Consider the following 23,142-nt stretch of genomic DNA (forward strand, 5'->3'; position numbering starts at 1 on the left):
TTTGTTATCCGAAGTTCTTGGCCCACCTGTGGGGGTTATTACTCTGTGTGAGTTATTTACCTGCACACCTCCGGGACTAAGCGAGAACCAACTGAATGATTGTCTGCCCTGGGGTGAAGGGTTGGGATTCTCAGAGGAAACCACACTTGGAAGCAAGAATTTGGGAATGGAGCTGGATGGTATCAGGAAACTAAAACCCAGGAGAGCATGGTGGGTGGGTGGGTCCGCTAAGATTTATTTTCCTCAATGTTTTGAAAGACATCTGGGGACTCTGCAGTTCTGCCAACAACTTTTGAATCCTACTCGTCATTCCTCTTTAAAATGCTAGACTTACAGCTCACACCTACTGAGTACAAGAGCGATCATGGAACACTTAGTGAGCTTGCTAAGGAATGATAGTAAACATACTGATTTTGCAGCATTCGGAGCAGAGAAGGTCCTAAAGTCAGGGCAAGGGCCTGGGTGTGCCAGAGACAGTTACTGGGGCTGAATGGTTCTCAGAACAAGGGGGTCCAGGAGAGGGCAGGACTCCCTACTGTATTCTACCTTTGAGTGAAGTCTCCACCAGGCGCAGGTACAGCTGTGAGTTCTTGTTGCCGTGACTCATGCGCTGGGCTAACCCGTTGCGCTGCAGGACGCACTCCTCAAACTGCACGATATTCTGGTGCCGGCGCTTGAGACTGGTCAGGGCCCAGAATTCTGCTAGCGCCAATTCCACGTTCTCGGGGGCGTCGCAGCGGATCTTCTTGACTGCCACCCTGGCCCCACTACGTCCAGCCACAGCCTCATAAACCACACCGTAGCTGCCGCGCCCGATCTCCGCTAAGAGGCTGTAGCGCGGTCGCGCGGGACCACCACCGCCGCCTCCCTCTGGCCGCCGCCGGGCCAGGAAGGCCTCGCCCGGGGCCTCGACCATAGCGGGATCCATGGCCTGGGCCGCCGGCCTCAGCTTCGCGCAAAGCACCCGCTGCACTGGGCTTCGCCTTTTCCGCTCCGGGCTTTTTGTCCCTCTGCGGGCTCCGTTCTCCTTCCCCGTTTCCATGGCTGCGGGAGGCGGGGGGAGCAGCAACGGCGCCGCCCGGGCCCCCCCTGCCTCATCCCTCCGTCTAGCCCCGAGATGCGGAGGAGCGGTACCTTGGATTGTGATCTGAGGGCGAAAGAATCAGTTAAAACCACCAGGCGGAGAAGGGCAGACAAGGACCTGAAAGTGTCCAGCGTCCCACCTCCGCCGCCGCCGGTCACGGCCCCTTTAAGAAGGAGCCACCGCCTCGGATTGATCGGGGGAGGGGAAAGGAAAGCGGGAAAGACGGAACCACCGGGAAGTACAGAGGGAGGACCGGAAGCCGAAACACAAACCGTCCCCTTTCTCCATTGATTTATCCGTCAAAGGGTAGGGGGGAAAAAGCAGTAAGGGCCTTCACCATCTAGGACAACCGTCTTCCGAGGCGGCTCGGCCTGCTTAAACTTTCCCGGTGCTCAGCGCCCTCCCAACAGCCCCTCTCCGTGTCCTACCCCGAGCTCTCCCGGTGTAAACAGTGCTTTTGAATTAAACCCAACCGAGCCCAGTGGGTCGACCCAAGCCTCTGGGGATAGCGGGTGGAGACTGGCAAAAAGTTGGGCTTCCGAGAACCAGCCGAGACCCCGACGGCCGTCCCCGAGTGCTGTGGTGTGCTGGGGTCTCCCTCTTCGACCTTCCCTTCACTCTTACCTGGCCGGCGCTCCTCCACTTCCGGGCGGACCGGTTCCCCCCTGGAGCCCGCACCGGAGGATGGTCCGTTCCGAGCCGGGGTTGTCTGCCGAGCCGAGTAGGGCGCGAGGCGGTGAACCGGGCGGGACGTGATGCCGGTCGCGGCGCTGCTCCTGGAGTGACAGCAACGCTCCCGGGGGAGGCCTCGGCTTCCAGATTCCCGTGTCCGTCCTCGAGTTCGCGCCAGCTGAGCGCTTTACGTAACCTCTTTATGTAAGCTGCACCTCCTGCCGCAGCTCTGGTCAGTGGAGATTCCTGGTGGCCCATCCCCCAGGAGGCCAGCCGAAGGCTGCGCCGCCTCTGTACAACCGAGGTCGACCCAGCAGCCGCGACAGCCCGGAACCAATCACCGGCGAGAACACCCAACCAACAAAAAGAGCGCGCCAAAATCCCGCGACTTGCACAGAGGGCCCTCGCGAGTCGTCCGCACTCCGCAAACCCCGCTCGGCGTCTGACCTGCATAGTAACTCCACGCCGGCAGTTTATGGTGATTGGATGAATGGCTTCGGTTTGATTGATTCACAGCTCAGGCCTGGGTTAGAATGCTAATCCTCACGCCCACTAATGATCCTAGTGATCTCAGCCTCACGTAATCCTCAGTATCCTTCTCTGCCAAACTGGGTGGTCCTCACTTCCCAGCTTGCAAAGGACCAAATGAAATATGATGGCTGGCTAATTGAGTGCCCCGATATAAGTTGCTCTGGGCTTGGATTTTGGATTCCCGTTGTAGGGGGAGGGAGCACACAATGTCTATAATTAAGAATGATCTTGAACTTTTCCTCCTGCCTTCATCTCCTGAGTAATGAGATTAAAGGCGTGCACCAGCACACCCGGTTTATACATTGCTAGGAATGAAACCCAGGACTTTGTGCGTGCTAGGCAAGCACTTAGCCGTAGGCACGGATTTTTAAATATTTTCTGCCCTGCTCTGTACCCCAGTGCGTACAAGATGTCCAATATTTGTTAGCTGAATCTTCAGAGATTGAAGAACATAACTAGAGTTTCTGCTCCATGCTATTTTAAGTCTAGGGAAAGAGCAGTGGGCTTGACATTCTTTGCCTTAATTGTGGTTCTTTGCCACTGAAGGAGACAATCAACCTTGTGTCTTCATAGAGGTTACAGAGTTAAAGTACTAAGAACAGAACATTTATTTGCAAAATAAATGGTAGACATTGTAGTTAAACAAGATAGATTAAATGTACCATAAAAGAATGGACTAGAGTTTCTGGAATTTGAGGACAGACCACTTAAGACAGCACACACACCGAAAAGCTCTCACTGTTGTGTGTGTTAAGTGTCAAGTGTATACACAAAGTGTAAGAATAGTAGAGGTCTCCCCTTTCTGTCAGAATTACAAATATATATATATATATATATATATATACACATTTTGTATATGTGTATATCCTTTTTTTTTTTTTTTTTTGGTTTTTTTCGAGGTAGGGTTTCTCTGTAGCTTTGGAGCCTGTCCTGGAATTCCCTTTGTAGACCAGGCTGGCCTCGAACTCACAGAGATCCGCCTGCCTCTGCCTCCCAAGTGCTGGGATTAAAGGCGTGTGCCACCACCGCCCGGCATGTGTATATCCTTTTAAATTTAGATGTCACACTCCTTTACATCTATATATTTTATCTCCTGAGGGCAAAGATAGTCTCTTTCACAATCTCAATACAGTGATTAAAAAAAAAAAAAAGAACGTTAACAATACCATGTTTTTTGTTTTTGTTTTTTTGTTTGTTTGGGTTTTGAGACAGGGTTTCCTCTGTGTAGCTTTGGTGCCTGTCCTAGAACTAGCTCTTGTGAACTTGGCTGACTTCAAACTCCTGAGTTGCCATCTGGCAACAATACCATATTATTATTTAATATGCATTTCCTGCTGGGTGGTGATGGCGCACACCTTTAATCCCAGCACTTGGGAGGCAGAGACAGGCGAATCTCTATGAATTCAAGGACAGCCTGGTCCACAAGAGCTAGTTCCAGGACAGGCTCCAAAGCTACAGAGAAACCCTATCTCGAAAAACCAAATAATAATAATAATAATATGCATTTCCTTTCTTTTCCAGTCCAATATGATACCTTTTTTTGTTGTTGTTTTTAAAGAAGCACTTGTTCTTGCAGAGGACTAGGGCTCAGTTTCTAACACTCATGTGTTGGTCAGGGCTATCTGTAACTCTGGTTCCAAGGGATCCAATGCTCTGTTCTGACCTCCAAGGGCCCCAGACACACACATAGTGCACATACGTATAAGTAGAAAAGATACTCATACTTACAAAATACAATAAACCTTAAAAAAAATGTAAAGAAATAACACACACACATACACATCCCTTGAAGCACACAAGAGACAGGTTTCCCCAATGAGGAGGGAACCCAAAGATGGTGTCTAAGTTTGTCTAGCAAAGCTAAAGCTTTTTACTGGGATGGAGTGAGTGAATTCCTTGCCTTTCTCCGAATTGGATTGCTTGGGTTATTCCAGAATATTAAATAAATCAAAGAGTAACTGATTGTTTCTCTCGATAGGACCCAGGAGGTTTGACAGTCCCATTGAACAATTCCTTCTGGGCTTGTGGGGGAAACAAAACAATAAAAACCTCCCAAGTCTCTGTCTTGGAGAAGGAGAAGAAGCAGGAATTCAGCTATTTTAAAGGTTTAAATGAAACGGTACATTGATCTACGTAGAACCTTTTCCCCTGCCTGCTGCCTACCAGGGATCTAACTCCTAGTCCCTTGGTAGTATCCAAGCCATAGTGATATCTAACTCTTATATGTTTATTCATTGAGTTAAAATAGATATTAAAATAAAGGTAGGGCCGGGCAGTGGTGTCGCATGCCTTTAATCCCAGCACTTGGGAGGCAGAGGCAGGCGGATCTTTGTGAGTTCGAGACCAGCCTGGTCTACAAGAGCTAGTTCCAGGACAGGCTCCAAAACCACAGAGAAACCCTGTCTCGAAAAACCAAAATAAATAAATAAATAAAATAAAATAAAGGTAGGGGCTGGAGAGATGACCTAGTGGTCAAAAGCACTTGCTGGTTTTCTAGAGGACTCCAGTTTAATTCTGAGTATCCATAGCAGGAGACTCACAACTGCTTTTAAGTGTAGCTGAAGGGGCTCTGACAACCTCTTCTGGCTTCTTCCAGCACCTGCACGTTTGTGGCATGCATGCACACATACGTGCGCACCACCACCACACACACACATTCTTTAAGAAGGGTGTACATCCAGTAAAGTAGGTTTCCCACTTTGTGATGCTGATGACTTCTGGCCAAGCGGTACAGCTGTTTCACCTACCTTCATCTGGGGGCTGCCAGGCAACCCTTATCACACACCGGGTTAAAGAGATTACTAGTAAAACTCCACAGAGAGTGCCTCTTCTTCATTAAATGAGTGTGCGCGTCACAGAAAACAGAGATGTAGGTGCAGCCAATGGGCTCCCAAACTTGGATGATTTTAATTCCAAACATTCTTCCATATCTGCCATCAGAAAGGCCATAAAACATCAACGTTTCATCCCTTCCAATCTGGTGACAGCGCAAATATTATCTGCAGTTCATGTGTCTGTATATTTGTTGCTGAATAGTGGTTGCTAAATCCTTGGTTACTTAAAAAAAAAAATTTTTTTGAATTTTTTGAGACAGGGTTTTTCTGTAGCTTTGGAGCCTTAAAATAATATTCCCTCAACAACTGTGGTCTTCCCCAGTCTATATTTCATCATTCCGAAGAGGGTTATTAGGAGCTATGGTGTGACATTTCCTGTGGATATGTGAACAAGCATCTATTCATTCCAGATGGGGCATCAGTAACAGTAAAGGAACAGTCTACCCATCAGAACCATGAAGGAGATGTGCCACCTCTGCTAGCAAAGGCTTAAACAAGACAGTGGAAGCGCTGTCTTTAAAGAAATTGCTAATTTGTAAAGTTGCCACTTAGCAAAAATCCCTCCCCCATCATTATTTTTTTCTTTTCCTTTTCTTTAAACAGATTGATTTACTTTTACCCTGTATGTGCGGACTGTTTGACTTGTATGTATCATTGTGTGCATTCCTAGTGCCAATACAGCAGAGACATTATGACCCATTTCCTCCAGTAATGCTTCACCTCCTAAAAGTTCCACAATCTTCCCAAATGATGTCACCATCTGGAGTCTAAAACATTTCACATTTAAGCCACAAGGCCCTCAATCTTGGAGTAGGTTTCAAAGTAACCTTTCTTTTCTCTTTATAAATTAATTGTATCTGGTATTATAGTAATAGAAAGCTTATTAAGACATCGAATAACCTTATATTTGCAGAGAAGCATGGGTATTTTATTTTTGGTTTTGTTTGAGACAGGCTCTGTGTATCCCAGGTTGGTTTTGATCTTTTCTGTCTCTACCCACAGAGTGCTGGGATTGCAGGGTGTGTGCCACCATGCCCAACAATCAATGTTTCTACAGACTCAGTTCTTCGATACGGAGCTACAAAATCAAAGAATACAGGCATTTTAAATTCTGATTTGATTGTCAGATTCCCTTCCAGGGTATGTGTTAGATTACACTCCAAATGGCAATTTAGGTAAGTGTCTGAGTTCCCCTGGCCATGAGACATTTCTGTTCTGTGGAACCTGATAGCAGTTCAGTTCCTAAACTGAACTCCAGCATTATTACTGGTGGTGGTGGGGACAAGGACTTGCTCAACACCACTCATCTCTAATAAGCTTTCCTTCAGAGCTAAGAAGTGATGGGGAGAGGTGGTGCCTAGCACTGTAACCCTGCTAGAAAGGGGGGGAGGACCTTGGGCACTGGGCTTTTGTGCTCTTTCTTTGCAGGCTCTTTATTAGCCCTGTTTTTCTTGAGTGCTAGCTCATGGGAACACGAGGATAGAGGAAACACTGGAGGCTGCGGTACAGCATGTTGTCAGTTACAGATTCTGCTTTCTAAGTTACAGACATTACCTTCCTTTCCAGAACTTTCTGCACCCTTCCCCCGCCATTTTTTCTTCCAGGTTTTTCTGGACCTGAGTACCTGCAGTACCTAGGAACTAGTTAGAAATGTGTGTTTTCAGATCTTCTGAAGGTTTACTGTACAGTCAGAGGCTTTGGGCATAGGCCCAGCCATTAGGACTCTAATAACCTTTCAGGGGAAGCAGATGGTTTCTAGAATACAACCTTCAGCTGGCCACCTCCCATCAGGTGCCTGGACCTTCCTTTCCCACCAGTTTGTTCTTCCATGGCTCAAGTTCTAAGCATGATCTGGCTTCCAGCTTTCTGAGACAGTCCTTGTTCTCACGTCTAGGCTCAAGCAGATGTCTCCAGTTGACCCCAAGTTGTTCCTCAGCAATGAAAACCCATAGTTTAAGATGGATGGCTGCATAGAAAGATAGATAGATAGATAGATAGATAGATAGATAGATAGATAGATAGATAGATAGATAGATAGATAGATAATAGATGATGGATGGATGGATGGATGGATGGATGGATGGATGGATGGATGGATGGATGGACAGATAGGCAGGCAGGTAGACAGACAGACAGGTAGATAGGTAGGTAGATGGCAGATGACTGAACCAAGGGAATTGTAAATGCTGGGCAAGCACTATATGACAAAACCGTATCCCCAGTCCATTTCTCACTTTTGTTTTGTGCTGGGGTCCCACGTTGGTCTTAAACTTGTGATTCTACTGCCTCAGCTTCCCTCAGTACTGGGATTATAGGAGTGCATTTCACGCCTAGATAACATTAAGTTTCTTAAGTGTGTATATATGTGTGTATGTGGTGTTGGAAATTGATCTCAGGTCCTGGTACTCTGTAGGTAAGCCATCTACCTCTAATCTATACAGTCAAAATCCTTGATTTTGTTTTTGAGATGGCATCTCCCTTTGTCACTCAGGCTGGCCTGTGATCTTTCTGCTTCTACCTTCCAAGTGCTGACTTCACAGGTATGTGGTACCATAATTAGCAATGAAGCCCACGTTTCAAAATTGTGTTTTCCAGGTTCTCTTGCAGCTATAATTTGTCCCATGGGATGTGAGCAGAAGCGAAGTATGCAACTTTGAAATAGTTTTCTTAGGAGAGAAGAGCACAGTCATCTCTCCCTTCCCATCTAGCTGGAATACAAACATGATGATGTTTGGAGCCTGCAAATAGACACAGGCCAGATCGTGGGTATAACAGAGTGTTGGCTGGGCCATAGTAGGAGGAAAGGGTGGAAGGAAGAAAGAAGCTTTGATTGCATTGGCCTACTGCTACTTTACATGTGCGTTTAAGCAGAGGACTCTTCATCCTCTCTGCAGAACACCCTAGTATAGGGTGGTGGTTTGAATAAGAACGACCCCCACAGGCTCATATTTGAATGCTTAGTCACCAGAGAGTGAAACTATTTACAAGATTAGAAGGATTAGGAAGTGTGGCCTTGTTGGAGGAAGTGACACTGGGGATAGGTTTTGAGGTTTCAAAAACCCACGCCAGGCCCAGTCTCAGTCTCTGGGCCTGCAGATCAGGATGGGGCTCTCAGTATGCTCCCCACTGTGATGATAACGGACTAAGCTTCTAAAACATCAAGCAAGTCCCAATTAAATGCTTTCCTTTTTAAGAGGGGCCTTGGTCATGATGTCTCTTTACAGCAATAGAACACTGACAAAGACAGTTTTTTGTTTGTTTGTTGTGTTTGTTTTGATTTTTCAAGACAGGGTTTTTTTGTTTTTTGCTTTTTGTTTTTTTTGTTTTGTTTTGTTTTCTGTTTTTTTTTTTTGGTTTTTCGAGACAGGGTTTCTCTGTGGCTTTGGAGCCTGTCCTGGAACTAGCTCTGTAGACCAGGCTGGTCTCGAACTCACAGAGATCCGCCTGCCTCTGCCTCCCGAGTGCTGGGATTAAAGGCGTGCGCCACCACCGCCCGGCTTTGTTTTTTTTTTTTTTTTTTGTACAACCCTGGTTTTTTTTTGTACAGTTACTCTGTAGACCAGGTTGGCCTCAAACTCAGAGATTCTCTTTCCCCTGCTGCCCAAGTGCTGGTTTAAAGGTATGTGCTACCAACACCTGATTTATCTGGCTGTTTTAAAATCTGATAACATGGTGATGTGGGATGTCCTTCTGTATGCTGTGAATATGTTTTATTGCCATTGGTTAATAAAGAAGCTGATTTGGCCAATAGCCTGACAGAATAGAGCCAGGCAGGACATCTAAGCAAAGATACAGGAAAAAATGCAGAGTCTGGGAGATACCAGCAGCTGCCAGAGGAGTAAGATGCCAGAGCATTGCCAGTAAGCCACGGGGGCACATGGCAATAAACAGATTATTAGAAATGGGTTAATTTATACATAGAACTAGTCAGTAAGAAGCCTGAGTCATCGGCCAAACAGCTTGTAATTAATAGTAAGCCTCAGAATGGTTATTCAGAAACTGGCGGGTGGGAGAGAAACCTCCAGTTACAATATGGCAATCTTTTCCTTTCCAGGACAAAAATCAAATCTTACTGTTCCTCAATCCAGAAGAGTTGGTTTGTCTTCCACAGGTGCTTATCCAAGCTTTCAGAGTTTGTGATGGTTAAGGCTGATTACCAAAGTGACAGGATCTGGAATAACCAAGGAAACAGGCCTCCAGACACACCTGGGAGGGCGATTTAGGCTGTTAGCCCTAGACATGTCCTGAGGGGTGATCTTGATTGGGTTAAATGATTTGAGAAGGCATTGTTCCCCCCACCCCCCCAGCTCCCCTGAGCTTGGGTCCTGGATGGCATAAAAAGGAGAGAAGGGAGGTAGACAGCAGGAGTCAAGTTGTCCTCTCCACTCTAGATTCCTGACCACCTTTCACAAGCACTTACCGTCAGGACTTCCTCATCATGATGGACTTTACCCACCGACTAAGAATCAAAATAAGCCTGGCAGTGGTGGTGCACACCTTTAATCCCAGCACTCAGGAGGCAGAGGCAGGCGGATCTCTGTGACTTTGATGCCAGCCTCGACTACAGAGTGAGTTCCAGGACAGGCTCCAAAGCTACAGAGAAACCCTGTCTTGGAAAAACAAAATAAATAAATCCTGTCTCCCCAAAATTACTTTTCTTGGAATTTTTTGTTTTGTTTTGTGAAGGGTTTCTCTGTGTAGTCCTGGCTGTATTGGAACTCATTCTGTAGACCAGGCTGGCCTCAGACTTGAAGATCCACCTGCTTCTGCCTACTGAGTGCTGGGAGTAAAGGCATGTGCCACCACCACCCTGCTTTTTGTGAGGATTATTTTATCACAGCCAACATGACTGAGTCCCCACCCTCAGAGGACGGGGTTTCACTGAGCAGGGTCTGAACTTGGCCAGCCTGATTGATGCTTTTCCCACAGGACCCTCTCACCGGCAGAGTGGGTGCCTGCAAGTGTTGTTCTAAGCCAGCACCCTCACCTGTGCCCCCAGCTGGATTAAACTTTGGTTAATACGTTAGATGAGAACAAATAACAAACTCAAAATTGAACTGCACCCCAAAATTCTTTTTCCTAGAGCGGCTGAGGGTTCAGTGAACTGAGCTTGGCCGCTAATGGATCCTTGCGGGGCAACCCAATGTATCAGGAGTATCAGAGAGGTATATAACGGAGAGAGCCATACCTGATGTTTCTACAGAAACTGCTAAATCCCTTTTCTTCGTGCATGTTCTGAATGGTGTGGAGAGGCCATAACAGGAAGACTGAAAACCACTGGGGAGACCTTTCTCAAAAGGCCACTCGGTCTACATACCCTGTTTTTTATGCCCTAGGAGCCTCTCAGAACAATGTTTGTTCCCTGGATCAAGCTAGATCAGGACATTCTGACCTTTATTCTGACTCAGAACTAGAAGTCTACAGTAATAAACTGTCAACCAGATTGGCAGTCTCTCTCTCTCTCTTTGTCTCTCTCTCTCTCTCCCCTGCCTCCCTGTCCTTGGCAAACAGGCCACTCTCTTTCCCTGTCTCCCTGTCCTTGGCAAATGGGTCATTAATATTTCATTGGTTCATCAAATGTTTATTTGGTATCTACGTAACACCAAGAATTATATAAGGCATTTGGAATAGGAAATGAAAGCTCACTGTCTCAGCCTCACTCGCCATCCACGCAGGAGCAAATGTGGACAGTCACAATAATGCAGGCTTTTCTGAGGCTATTTGAAGGGGTCTTTGAGGTTGAAAACTATTTTTTTTTTTTTTTTTTTTGGTTTTTCGAGACAGGGTTTCTCTGTGGTTTTGGAGCCTGTCCTGGAACTAGCTCTTGTAGACCAGGCTGGTCTCGAACTCACAGAGATCCGCCTGCCTCTGCCTCCCAAGTGCTGGGATTAAAGGCGTGCACCACCACCGCCCGGCTGAAAACTATTTTTATAGTAACGATAAGGCATTGCTTACCTTTCATTCTATCCCAGAATTACACACTCTGTATGTGTATGCATCCCCAGAGAACCTTCTAGGCTGTTTGGCATGGATTTTTGTGGAAGGAAAAGGAGGACCCAGTTCTTTGTGAAATCAGACATTAAACAGACTTAAAAAAACTACAGAATAATGCCAAATATAATTATAGCTCATAAAAATGTTTGAATTAATATGTAAGTGCTTATTAATTGAAAAATAAGTTACTAAATTTCTTTTTTCTTTCCTTTTTTTGAGACAGGATTTCTCTGTGTAGCTTTGGCTATTATACTGGAAATCACTCTGTAGACCAGGTTGGTCTCAAACTCAGAGATCTGTTTGCCTCTGCCTCCCAACTGATGGGATTAAAGGTGTGTGCCACCACCACCCAGCCTAATTTCTAATGTAGTAAATATCATTGAGGGTCTCAAAACATTTTTTTAAATATTTTTGATTTTTGAGACCACTGTACGCTGACATGCAACTGTAAGAAACAAGACAGGAAGTCCTGTAGAGCAGTTTGCCCTGGAACTAACACCTTACCTCCATTTAGTACTATACCACTACCACAAAATTGACACGGACACAACCCACCTACCTTCTCCAGGTTCATGTTGGACATGAATTAATATGTGTGTGTGTGCTTATATTCAACAACTCCTCAACAATTCATCTCCCTCGCTGACTGTATTATGAACACCCAGGTCATATTATGAGACAATGCTTTATTCCAGCTGGCTGAGCCACTTAACATCCCCAGCTGTTATGAGAGAGCCCTCCTCACTTGTCTCCGGTTCCCCATTGTTCTCCTCATTTCCCCAGCAGCATTCGGAGTTACCTCTGTCTTTTAGAGAGTCCTGGTAGCGATGGCAGGTCCTTCGCTGGCCTTGATTTGCACTGCCCTAACGTGGAACGATGCTGAGAATCCTTCCACACGCTTACTCGGCAGCTATGGGTATTTTCCAGGGTAGTAACGTCTTATAGCCTTTGTCCATTTTCTGCTTTGATTGCTTTTTATTTTAATTTTGAGAATCCTTTGTGCTCATTTCAGTACATTGTCAGATGAGTGGTTTGCAGATGCTTTCCCTTTGGTCCTAACTCTTTCACAGGATCTTTACCAGAACAAAGGTTTTCACTTGGAATGGTCAGTTCTCATCATTTTTTCTTTGACGGGTTATGCTTTTGGGGTCATCTAACTACTTTCATATTCTCCCATTGTTTTCTCTGCATGGTGACAAATTTACTTTGATGCAGTCTGACTTGATTTTTATAAGGCTTGAAGTTTATATTCATTTATGAACATTGCTATGGTTTGGATATATCCCTCAAACTTCATGAGTTCAAAATTCCTGGAAGTCACATATTAATGGTATTCGATCTGTGGGACCTTTTGGGAGGTGAATGGTTCTACTCATGGATTAATGGTTTAGTTTTCCTTGACTAGCTAACTTACCTACCTTCCCTAAACTTCAGGTGTTTCGAGGACAAGAGAATGAACATTGATTAGAACATACACTGGCAAGCATGTCCCCTGGCACCTGCAGCTGCTGGAAGGATGCTGGTCCCTTTTCTTTCATCATTTCCTCCTTCCCAGGCTGGGGAGTGGAACTCTCCTTGGGTGTTCAACCTGTACTTGATTTTATTCTTTTTCCCAAGTTGATGTCTAATCAATTGTAGAGGGCTTCTGTTTTTCTTTTTTAAAAAATTTATATATTGCCGGGCGGTGGTGGCGCACGTCTTTAATCCCAGCACTTGGGAGGCAGAGGCAGGCGGATCTCTGTGAGTTCGAGGCCAGCCTGGTCTACAAAGGGAGTTCCAGGACAGGCTCCAAAGCTACAGAGAAACCCTGTCTCAAAAAAAAAAAAAAAAAAAAAAAAATTTATATATTTTACACCTGATCACAGCCTCCCTTCCCTTCTCTCCTCCCACTCCTTCACCCCTCCCCCACCTCCCCCTGAACTCACCCCTCCTCCATATTCACTCAGAAATGGGCAGGCCTCCAATGGGCATCAGCAAGGCATGGCACATTAAGCTGCTGTATTAGCATGCACCTCCCCTTGTATTCTGGCTGGACGAGGCAATCCAACATGAGGAATAGGTTCCTAAGAGTCAGCCAGAGCTCCAGGGACAGCCATTGGCCAGGAGTCCCACAAATAGACCAGGCTACACCACTGTCACGCATATGCAGAGGGCCTAGGTCAGTCTCATGTAGACTCCCTGGCTGTTGGTCAGACTGTAGAGGGCTTCTTAAAACTCAGTTGCTGATTTGACTCTTAGGGGGAATGTGGAATCACCTGGGGGAACAGGTTTTGTGCTTACATCGAGTGTGGTGCTGTTCCCTAGGCACGGGAGACCTGGGGCTATTAAGAGACTGACTGCTCTTCCTGAGGACCCAGGTTCAATTCCCAGCATCCACATGACTGTTAATAACTGTAACTCCAAGTTCTGACACCTTCACACAAACATATGTACAGTCAAAACACCAATGCACATAAAAATAAGGAAATTTTTTAAAAAGTAGGGAAAAAATGAGCTAAATACTCTCGTGCATTGACTGTGGATGTAATCTAGCTAGCTACTTCAAGTTCTTGTCACATGACTTCCCCCTACTGATGGAGAATAACCTGGAATTATGAGCCAAATAAACCTTCTTGCCTTAAGTTTTGTGGTCAGTGTATTTTATCTTAGCAACAAGAAAAGAAGCCAAGACAGTAGGCTTGGGGAGAAACCGAATAATTCCCTCTTCTGACAAGTTCCCACGTGCTGCTACTGATGGTTTAGGAGCCGTATTGGTGACTATTGGCTCCATTAGTGGAGAGATGTAAGACCTTTCTGGGTGTGTCCATGGAGACACAGAGAGGGTTAGCTAAGGAAGAAAACACGGTCTGAATATGGAGAAGTATGATCCCATAGGTCAGGGGTTTGGGGGTAGGGAGGTAACAGGGCAGAACACAGGATAACTATTCCCTGCTGCTGGTAGCGACTTGACCCTGCCACACCCTCCCTGCCTCTCAAATGATGAATTGGAAGAAATAACTTTCCTCCTTTCTGCTGTTTTACCTCAGAATTTTGTCACCGTGACTCAACACAATCACATTTTGAGAAGTTCCACTTCTGATAGTTCTTGTAATAACTTGAATAAACGGTGTAGACGGGATTGAAATGTGCTAACTCTCTGCAGGGGTTGGTGTTACAACCACTGCAGTGATTTGATTGGTTAGCGTCACATAACAAAAGAAAAAAACAGCCGGGCGGTGGTGGCGCACGCCTTTAATCCCAGCACTCGGGAGGCAGAGGCAGGCGGATCTCTGTGAGTTCAAGACCAGCCTGGTCTACAAGAGCTAGTTCCAGGACAGGTTCCAAAACCACAGAGAAACCCTGTCTCGAAAAACCAAAAAAAAAAAAAAAAAAAAAAAAAAAAGAAAAGAAAAAACTGGGCATGGTATGTGCGTGGGTATTCTTCATGGAGGTGTTTTCAGAGAACAATCAGTGCTCTTAACCACTGAACTATCTCTTCAGCCCCTTTCTTCCTTTCTTTCTCCATCTCTCCCTCTCTTCCTCCCTCCCTCCCTCCGTTCCTCTCTCGGTCCCTCCCTTCCTCTCTCCCTCCTTCCTTCTTTCCATTTTTTTTAGAAGATAGGGTTTCTCTGTGTAGCTCTAGCTGTCCTGGAACTCTCTCTGTAGACCAGGCTGACTTTGAACTCACAGTCCATCCACCTGCCTTTACCTCCCAAGCTCTAGAATTAACGGTGTGTGCCACCCCTAACTGGCTAAGCCCTATCTTTAATTTACTCTTGTCAGGTACTGTAGCAAACAGCAGCAGAAAACTGGTGACGCGTTCTGTGTAGAAAGACTCAAAAGAACATGGCTTATTGTGTTTGCTTTCTGAAATTTACAGAAATTTAATGGGGAGTATTTTTTTAAATGGCAGATATTTTGCTTGTCTTGTTTTTAATTATAATTTAAAAACAAAGAACATAAAATGTACCATCTTAATCATTGTTTGTTACAGCTCAGTACTGTTAAGCAGATTTAAGACTGCTCGAGTTTAGGGAATTTGCAAGAACTCAGCAGTTAAGAGCATACACTTGTCTTGCAGAAGACTAGAGCTGGATTCCCAGCACCTGCAATGTCCTGAAACTCCAGATCTGGCTCTTCTGGCCTCCAGGCGAACTGGTACTCACATACACATAGATAATTTAAAAAAAATAAAAAAATGACTGAGTCTTGTTTCCGCCACTCTCTCCCTAAATGCACCTCAGGTAATAAGGCAGGCAACAGAATCACCCTTTCCATCCTTGATAAAGGTAGTGGGAATTACTCAGCCAGAAGCAGTGTGGATAAAGATGGGAACCAGGCTATGTGGAATGGTAAACACTGTCAGAGTGAGAGAAGAACATCCCTGATGGTCCAAGAAGGGAAGATACTGGGGAACATCCAGTTCATCTAGAATGCTATAAGACTCAGGAGTTGGCAGAACCAGATGTTGAGAAGATGAAGGGAAAGTAGGGTACCCGAGCAACAGGACTGGCTTTGAGATGGGGCATCTTGATGCAATGACGTTAGTTATTTCTGTTCCCGTAGGTCATACGGGCTTAATCTCTAGGAACTTTTGTTTCTTTGAGACAGTATGTTTAAGTGTATCCCAAGCTGGCCTTGAAATAGTGGAAATACTCTTACTTCGGCTCCCTGAGTGCTGGAATATGACACCATTCTTGACTAATCACTAGGAACTTAGCACACAGTTTACAGATTCAGTGATGACAGACAGTCCTAGCAAGTGGGAAATTATGAGTATAGAACTAAACGTCGGAGTTAACTGAAATGCTGTGTCCTGAATGATGATGTCCCCGTACTCACAGATCAGCTCCAGAAGGGTCATGTCTGTGTTAGACTTCTCATTGCATTGAAACGCTCAATTACATTAATTGAGGTTGGAAGACCTGATCACTGTGGGTGATACCATCCCCTAGGCAGGGGATTCTGTACTATATTAAAGCAGAGAAAGGGAGCTAGACACTAGCAGGCAGCCATTAACTCCTTGCTCTATGCTCTTGACTGTGGATGCAATATAACTAGTTACTCCAAGTTCTTGCTGCCTGACTTCCTCATAACAATGGAGTATAGCCTGGAGCTGTAAGCCAAATAGATCTTTTTGCCTCAAGTTCTGTGGTCAGAGTATTTTTATCATAGTAATAAGGAAAGAAACCAAGGCAGTAAGTTTAGTGGAGCCTGACAGGTTTCCATGTGATGCTATTGAATAATGATGGCCCTGATACTCGAAGACCAGCTCCAGAAGTTTCACATCTGTCTTAGTTAGACTTTCATTGCAGTGTGAAATACTCAAGAGAACAACGTGAAAGTAGGTCATAACTTTGGAGGGTTCAGTTGACTCCGTTGCTATGGGTGTGATGATACAGCATATCACGGTGATAGCGTGTATGGTGGAGCAAAGTTGCTCACCTCATGGTACCAGGTCACATAGAAATAGGAGCGCAGAGCCACGAGGTGGTGGTTCACGCCCTTACGCCCAGTACTTGGGAGGCAGAGGTAGGCAGATCTCTGTGAGTTCAAGGCCAGCCTAGTCTACAAGAGCTAGTTCCAGGACAGCTAGGACTGTTACACAGAAAAACATGTCTGGAAAAAACAAAACAAAACAAAAACAAAATAAAGTCCCAAGAACACATTCCCCAGTGACCTTCAAGCAGGTCCCCACCTCCAAAAGAGCCTTCATGATCCAGTTGCTACTTTTCAATGACTGGATTCAGTGTACTTTTTGGTGAGATTTCTGAATATCTTTGGTGAGAAGAGTCGGTGTGAAGGTGTCTAAGCTCATCCACACCATATTTAGGCTCCCATAGACACCCACAGGCAATGGATTGAAGTACATTTTTATGAAGAAATTGAACTACTCCAGATGAAAGATCAGTAGTCATAGCCCTTGGGACTGCTTCATGAAAGAGCTCGCTGGGTGTCAAGTTACTCAACAATGACATATGCTAGTTGTAGCTCCGTCTCCATATTTGAACGAATTCCAATCAACTTTTACTTGCTTTCCTTCGACATAAAGATTGTCAGTCTCCCGAGGCAAACATACAACCTGAGCGAGAGAAGCCACGGACAGCATCCTTGGGAGTGCGTGCTTGTCTGCACCGGCTGCCTCTCCCCTTGCCGTGCCTCAGTGTGGATTGATTGCGCAGTGGATTCTTCACCTGGAACTCCTGCACCCCATGGCAATGGGGGCCTGTGTTTGTGTCTCTGTGACCCCAGCTTAGTTCTGGGGTAGGCTATGATTCTTTGAGAGCCCCTAAGAAGTGACAGAACACTTCTTAACCGTGTCTCTCTGCGCTCTCCCCGTGTGTGCTCCTTAAGGTGTTTGTCCTCTTGTGCCTTTTGTCCTCTGTACACATAGATACTTTTACGGAGCCAGATTTTCTCTCTTAGGTCGGGCTGATTTCTGATATTCCTGTTAGTTGGCTGGTTTCTCTGGAAATCTTTCTTGGTACTCAGACTTCAATTTGCAGTAGAGGATTCTTTAGTGCCCCTTCACCCCAGATAGCTTTGTCCTTTCTCCATCTCCTTAGAAGACCGCATCTTCTGCCTCCTACTATGTCTGCTATATCTATTTCTTCTGGAGTATCGTCAGCTGATATAGGCAGCGCTCTTAAAGAACACTGACTCTTCCTCTCCTAGAAGTTGATCCTCAGCTAGGGTGGGACTTCATCTCCACCTCCCCTCTCCACACTGGGGATTTGGTCTGGTTTGAGCTTGCACTGGTCTCGCACATGTCATAACCGCGGTGACTTCATATGTGTAGTTACCCTGCAACACCTAGAGGACACCGTGTCCTTGTGGTCATCCACTACCTCTGGCTCTTGCAATCTTCCCACCTCCTCTTCCCCAATGATCCCTGGGTATAAGGACTATAGATGTTACATTTAGGGCTGGATATTATTCTCTATACCTTGGCCAGTGGTGCTAATCACAACTACTTAACTCTATGTTAATCACCATCTACTTGAAATAGAAACGTCTTTAACGAAGGTTGGGAGAGGCATAACAATGTCATTAGGAGTCCGTTTATTATGGTGTCCGTTTACCAGAATACTGCTAGTAAGTTTTCTCCTAGGTCCCATGACCTATCTAGTCATGGGTTATTGGCTCATCCATGGCGTCAGGTATGGGTTTCATCCTGTGGAGTAGGACCTAAATCTAACCAGCAAGTGGTTTGCTACTCCTATGGTGGTCATGCCACTGTTGTGCCAGTGGGCTTGTCTTGTCAGGCCAGTCATCATTAGAGCACACAGGGCTCACACCTTGGTAAGACTGGTGAGTGGTGTTCTCCTCAGGTCACACGCATAGCACCTTCCAGCTTTGTGGGTGTTTTTTTTTGTTGTTGTTGTTGTTATTATTACTTTATAAATAATACAATTCAAAATTTCCACTTCCTGCTCTCCTCCCCCTCCCCCTCCAGTCCTAAGAGAGGGCAGGGTATTCTGCCCTGCGGGAAGTCCAAGGCCCTCCCTCCTCCATCCCTCCAGGCCTAGGAAGGTGTGCATCCAAACGGACTAGGATCCCAAAAAGCCAGTACGTGCAGTAGCGACAAATCCCAGGGCCATTATCATTGGCTTCTCAGTCAGCTCCCAGTGTCAGCCACATTCAGAGAGTCCAGTTTGATCCCATGCTCGTTCTGTCCCAGTCCAGCTGGCTTTGGTGAGCTCCCATTAGATCAGGCACACTGTCTCAGTGGGTGGGCCAACCCCCTTCTCCCCCTCTCCCCCCCACAGTTCTGACTTCCTTGTCTAGCTTCGTGTTTTACCTTCAGGCAGAGGCTCCCCCCTGAGTTAATTGCGGTGAAGCCTGTAAACTCTATGTCTAAGCTCACCTTCTGTTTTGGCTTGCTCCGTGTCTCAGTATCGGTTGTTGAAAACCACTTTCTTCTTAAGATTTTTATTTTATGTATGTGAGTGTTTTGTCTGCAGGTATGTGTTTGTACTATGTGTGTGCCTGGTACCCACAGAAGTCAGAAAATAGCATCAGATCCCTTGGAACTGGAGTTGCAGATGGTTGTAAGCCATCATGTGGGTGCTAGGAACAGAATCTGTGCCGGCTGCAAGAGCAGTCAGTGCAATTACATCAATGTGGGCCTACTTCCCTGCTATTGATTCAATCGATGGATTTGTTTATATATTTTTGAATCCTAGCCAAAATGTCTTAATTGCTTTCATTTCATAGTAAATTTTGAAATCAAGTAAGGTTCATCTTTCTAGCTTTTCTCCTTCAACACAGGGTCACTTTCTCTGAGTCTTCTGCCTCTTAGTTTGTTGACATCCACAAAACTATTTGCTCTAATTTTAATTTTTTATTGCATTTAATCTATACATCAAGTCGAAAAGGATCACACCTTGCCAATATTAAGCCTTTCTAACCATGGACATAGGTTGCTTCTCCACAGACTTAGTTCTTTGGTTTCTTTCATCAGAGTTCTGTAGTTTTCCTCATGTATTTTTTCTTCTTCTTTCCCTTCCACCAGTTCCATCCAGATCCTCCCCACTTCCCTATGTTATGTGATTCTGACAGGTACTGATGTATTATTTAACTTTTGTAGACATGTATTCCTTCCAAGTAGCCTAACCGCATCTTGAATCAAATAAAGAATATTTTATCAGGTCCGCTAGGCGGCTCAGCAGGTAGAATCTGAGTTCAACTTCTGAGACCCACGTGTAGGAGAGCGGCAACTTCTGCATTTTGTCCTCCAAACTCGCTCTGCCCTTCACATATTGGATTTACTAGATTATTATACTTTAAGGTTAATATAAATAGTACTGCATTTTAGAATTCCAGAGTCCACCCATTAATTGATGATATACAAGTAAGCAATCAATCAGCAGGGTTATTTATTTATTTATTTTGGTTTTTCGAGATAGGGTTTCTCTGTAGCTTTGGAGCCTGTCCTGGAACTAGCTCTTGTAGACCAGGCTGGCCTCAAACTCACAGAGATCGGCCTGCCTCTGCCTCCTGAGTGCTGGGATTAAAGGCGTGCGCCACCACCGCCCGGCAATCAGCAGGTTTCATTGTAAAGAAAAGAACATTTGAATGTATTTTAGAATGGTTCTTTTCTCCATCCCCAAGCAGGAATAATGAGGGGATTTTTTTTTTTTCCTCTTCAGTAGTCACAAGAATCTGGAGAGAAACTCATAAAAAAAAAAAAAAAAAAAAAAAAATCCTTTCCCCATCCCCTGGACTGTTTTTTAACTCTTATTTGTCTAGATGGAGCCTGCAGCAAGTGACTTGTCAGTCACCACACAGGCTTTCCTGGCACTGGCACTCAATCTTTCTTTCCTCTTTTTTTTTTTTTTTTTGTTTGTTTTTGTTTTTTTCAAGACAGGGTTTTTCTGTACAACTTTAGCTGTCCTGGAACTCACTCCCTAGAGGCTTCAATGGCTTGAACTGACAGAGGGCCCCCACCTCTGCCTCCGGAGCTGGGATTCAAGGTGTGCACCACCCCCAGGCAATCCTACCGTTTTGTGCTCAGAGATTTTGTTTTAGGAATCCTGGTTCACTGTATCTACAGTGTGCTGCTCAAGCTTTGGGATAGCAGTGTGTCATGCTCTCCCTTCTCCTCTAGGAAGAGCAACTGACTTCTGAGGTTGCTCAGTTGATCACTGGTGATTAGGATTACATGCAGGACTGGAAACCAGGGTCAGTGAGGTTTTTTTTTTTTTCATTTCTGAAAGTATTTAATGTAAATATGAAACATAAACATTTACCATTTAACTATTTGTAGTGCCTAATTCAGTGATGTCACCAGTGACTGCCATCACCCCAAACTGGAAATTAGAGCTACATACTAATTCCCCAGTAAGCGCCAGCTTTATAGTATTATTGATCATTGATCATTATTATGTGGTAAACAACTACACATTTTCTTTTATTCCTCAAGATTTTTACTTGTTGGTTTTTTTTTTTTTTTTCGAGACAGGGTTTCTCCGTAGCTTTTGGTTCCTGTCCTGGAACTAGCTCTTGTAGACCAGGCTGGCCTCGAACTCACAGAGATCAGCCTGCCTCTGCCTCCTGAGTGCTGGGATTAAAGGTGTGCGCCACCACCGCCCAGCTTGTTGGTTTGTTTTTTGAGACAGGGTCTCAATATGTAGCCCTCACTGGCCTAGAACTCATAGAGATCCACTTGTCTCTGCCTTTCAAGTGCTGTGATAAAAGGTTTGCACCACAACACCTAACATTTTAACGTTAAAATTGCAGTATATATATTTAAATTTTATTTTATTTTAATTTTCTGGGTGTGATTATTTTGCCTGGATGCAGGTACCTGTGTGCTTGGTGCCCTCATAGGCCAGATTAAGTGTCAGGTCGCCCGAAGCTTGAGTTACAGATGGTTGTGAGCCACCATGTGGATATTGGAACCGAACTCAGGTTATCTGCAAGAGCATCCAGTGCTCTTAATTGCTGAGCCGTTTCTCTAGGCCCTGATTTGTTTTTATTTTAAGGATGTATGTATGATGCATGCATGTCTATGTGTGGGTATGTAGGTGCCCATAGAAGCCAGCAGAAGGAGTCTGATGTCCTGGAGTTGGAGTTACAGGTGGTTGTAGTCATCTAATGTGACTGCTGGGGACTGAACTTGGGTCCTTTGCAAGAGCAGGAAGCGCTGAGTCAATTCTCCAGGCCTGTTCCCCCAATTTTTCTAATTAGACATTGGGTACTATTCTCAAGCATGTGTTTCGACCAGAGAGAGGATCATGACTACTTTTTTTTAAAAAGTATTTATTTATTTATTATGTATACAATATTCTGTCTGTGTGTATGTCTGCAGGCCACAAGAGGGCACCAGACCTCATTACAGATGGTTGTGAGCCACCATGTGGTTGCTGGGAATTGAACTCAGGACCTTTGGAAGAGCAGGCAATGCTCTTAACCACTGAGCCTTCTCTCCAACCCCTCATGACTTCTTTTGAGAAGACAGAATTGATAACGTCAAGGTATGTTCTACAGAGATAAAGATCATTAATGAGAGGCTGTGGACGGAGCACAGCGATGCTTCTTCCAGCCAGAGCAGGCAAATTACCCTGAAAGTTGGTCCTAAATGGAGACATCTATCAAGGTAAATGTTCTGGGTCCACACTGACTTCATCTCACTGGTTTTGCTTTATTGTCTCACATGCTCAGCAACGGAACCTTGAAACTGTCAGAGAGATGAGTAAGAAGATCCCTTCTACTAATCTTATTTCCAAATGTAATTGGTGCCTGAATTATGAAGCTCTTGGCCTCTAAAGACGGTGCGAACAGAGCCATCCATCCTTGTAAGCAGGCCAAGGTGTCACCGTGATGCATACTCACATCCCAGCAACGGAAAAGTTAGTGGAATTGGTACAATCTTTCTGGAAAGCAATTTGGCGATATGTCTCGAACATTTAAATTTGTAGATCCTACATTCCACTGGTTTTAACTTCAAGGACTTTTATCTGAAAGAAACAATTGAACAAATGGGTAAAAGTATTTGTGTAAAGGTGTTCAATACAGCTTTATTGATAATGATGAAATTTTAAAACATTTTAAGCATCCAAAAATAGAGGACAGGACATACCAGCTATGGTCTGTCTACTCAACAGTGTGCTTGCTGTACAGCTGTTGATAAAAGTAAAGTAGAACTTGGGAAGGAAAGATATCTCTAGTGTTCAGGCATATCTGTGTGGTCACTTTTAATACTTTTAATTTATGATACCCAACCCTCACCCGCCATGTGTGTGTGTGCATGTGTGTGTGTGAGAGAGAGAGAGAATAACAACACTTTTCTCTGATAAATGTTTGCACAGAAAGACATACTTATATATCTTAAACCTACAGAAAATGTAAAAGTTATTTTTCAAGAAAAAGAAAAATCACAATTATTTGTAGAAGTATAGAAAAATAGCTTGAGTGACCCTTGTCTTTCAATTTCAAAGGATTATGGTCAGAGGGCACAGCTGAAGTGGATCAAACTCCTAGGGCCCCTTTAAACCGGGGAGGACCCTGTGTGCTTGCCTTCTTTGGCTCTGATGCCCATTCCCT

The 23,142-nt window shown here is 44.9% G+C and overlaps 1 protein-coding gene across 2 annotated transcripts in view; it reads right to left on the reverse strand.

The window, feature by feature from the left end:
- Positions 1-2,698, reverse strand: part of Stk35 (serine/threonine kinase 35) — a 32,492-nt gene extending 29,794 nt beyond the window's left edge. For both annotated transcript variants that reach the window (XM_057781249.1, XM_057781248.1), the window contains exons 1-2: positions 1,709-2,698; positions 547-1,147 (exon numbers count right to left, since the gene is read on the reverse strand). In XM_057781249.1, coding sequence (XP_057637232.1) covers positions 547-1,147; positions 1,709-2,209 — 1,102 coding nt within the window. In that variant the 5' untranslated portion in view covers positions 2,210-2,698. The remainder of the gene's footprint in view (positions 1-546; positions 1,148-1,708) is intronic.
- Positions 2,699-23,142: the final 20,444 nt, after the last annotated feature.

Source organism: Chionomys nivalis, chromosome 9, assembly GCF_950005125.1.
Source record: "Chionomys nivalis chromosome 9, mChiNiv1.1, whole genome shotgun sequence".
Lineage (NCBI taxonomy): Eukaryota > Metazoa > Chordata > Mammalia > Rodentia > Cricetidae > Chionomys > Chionomys nivalis.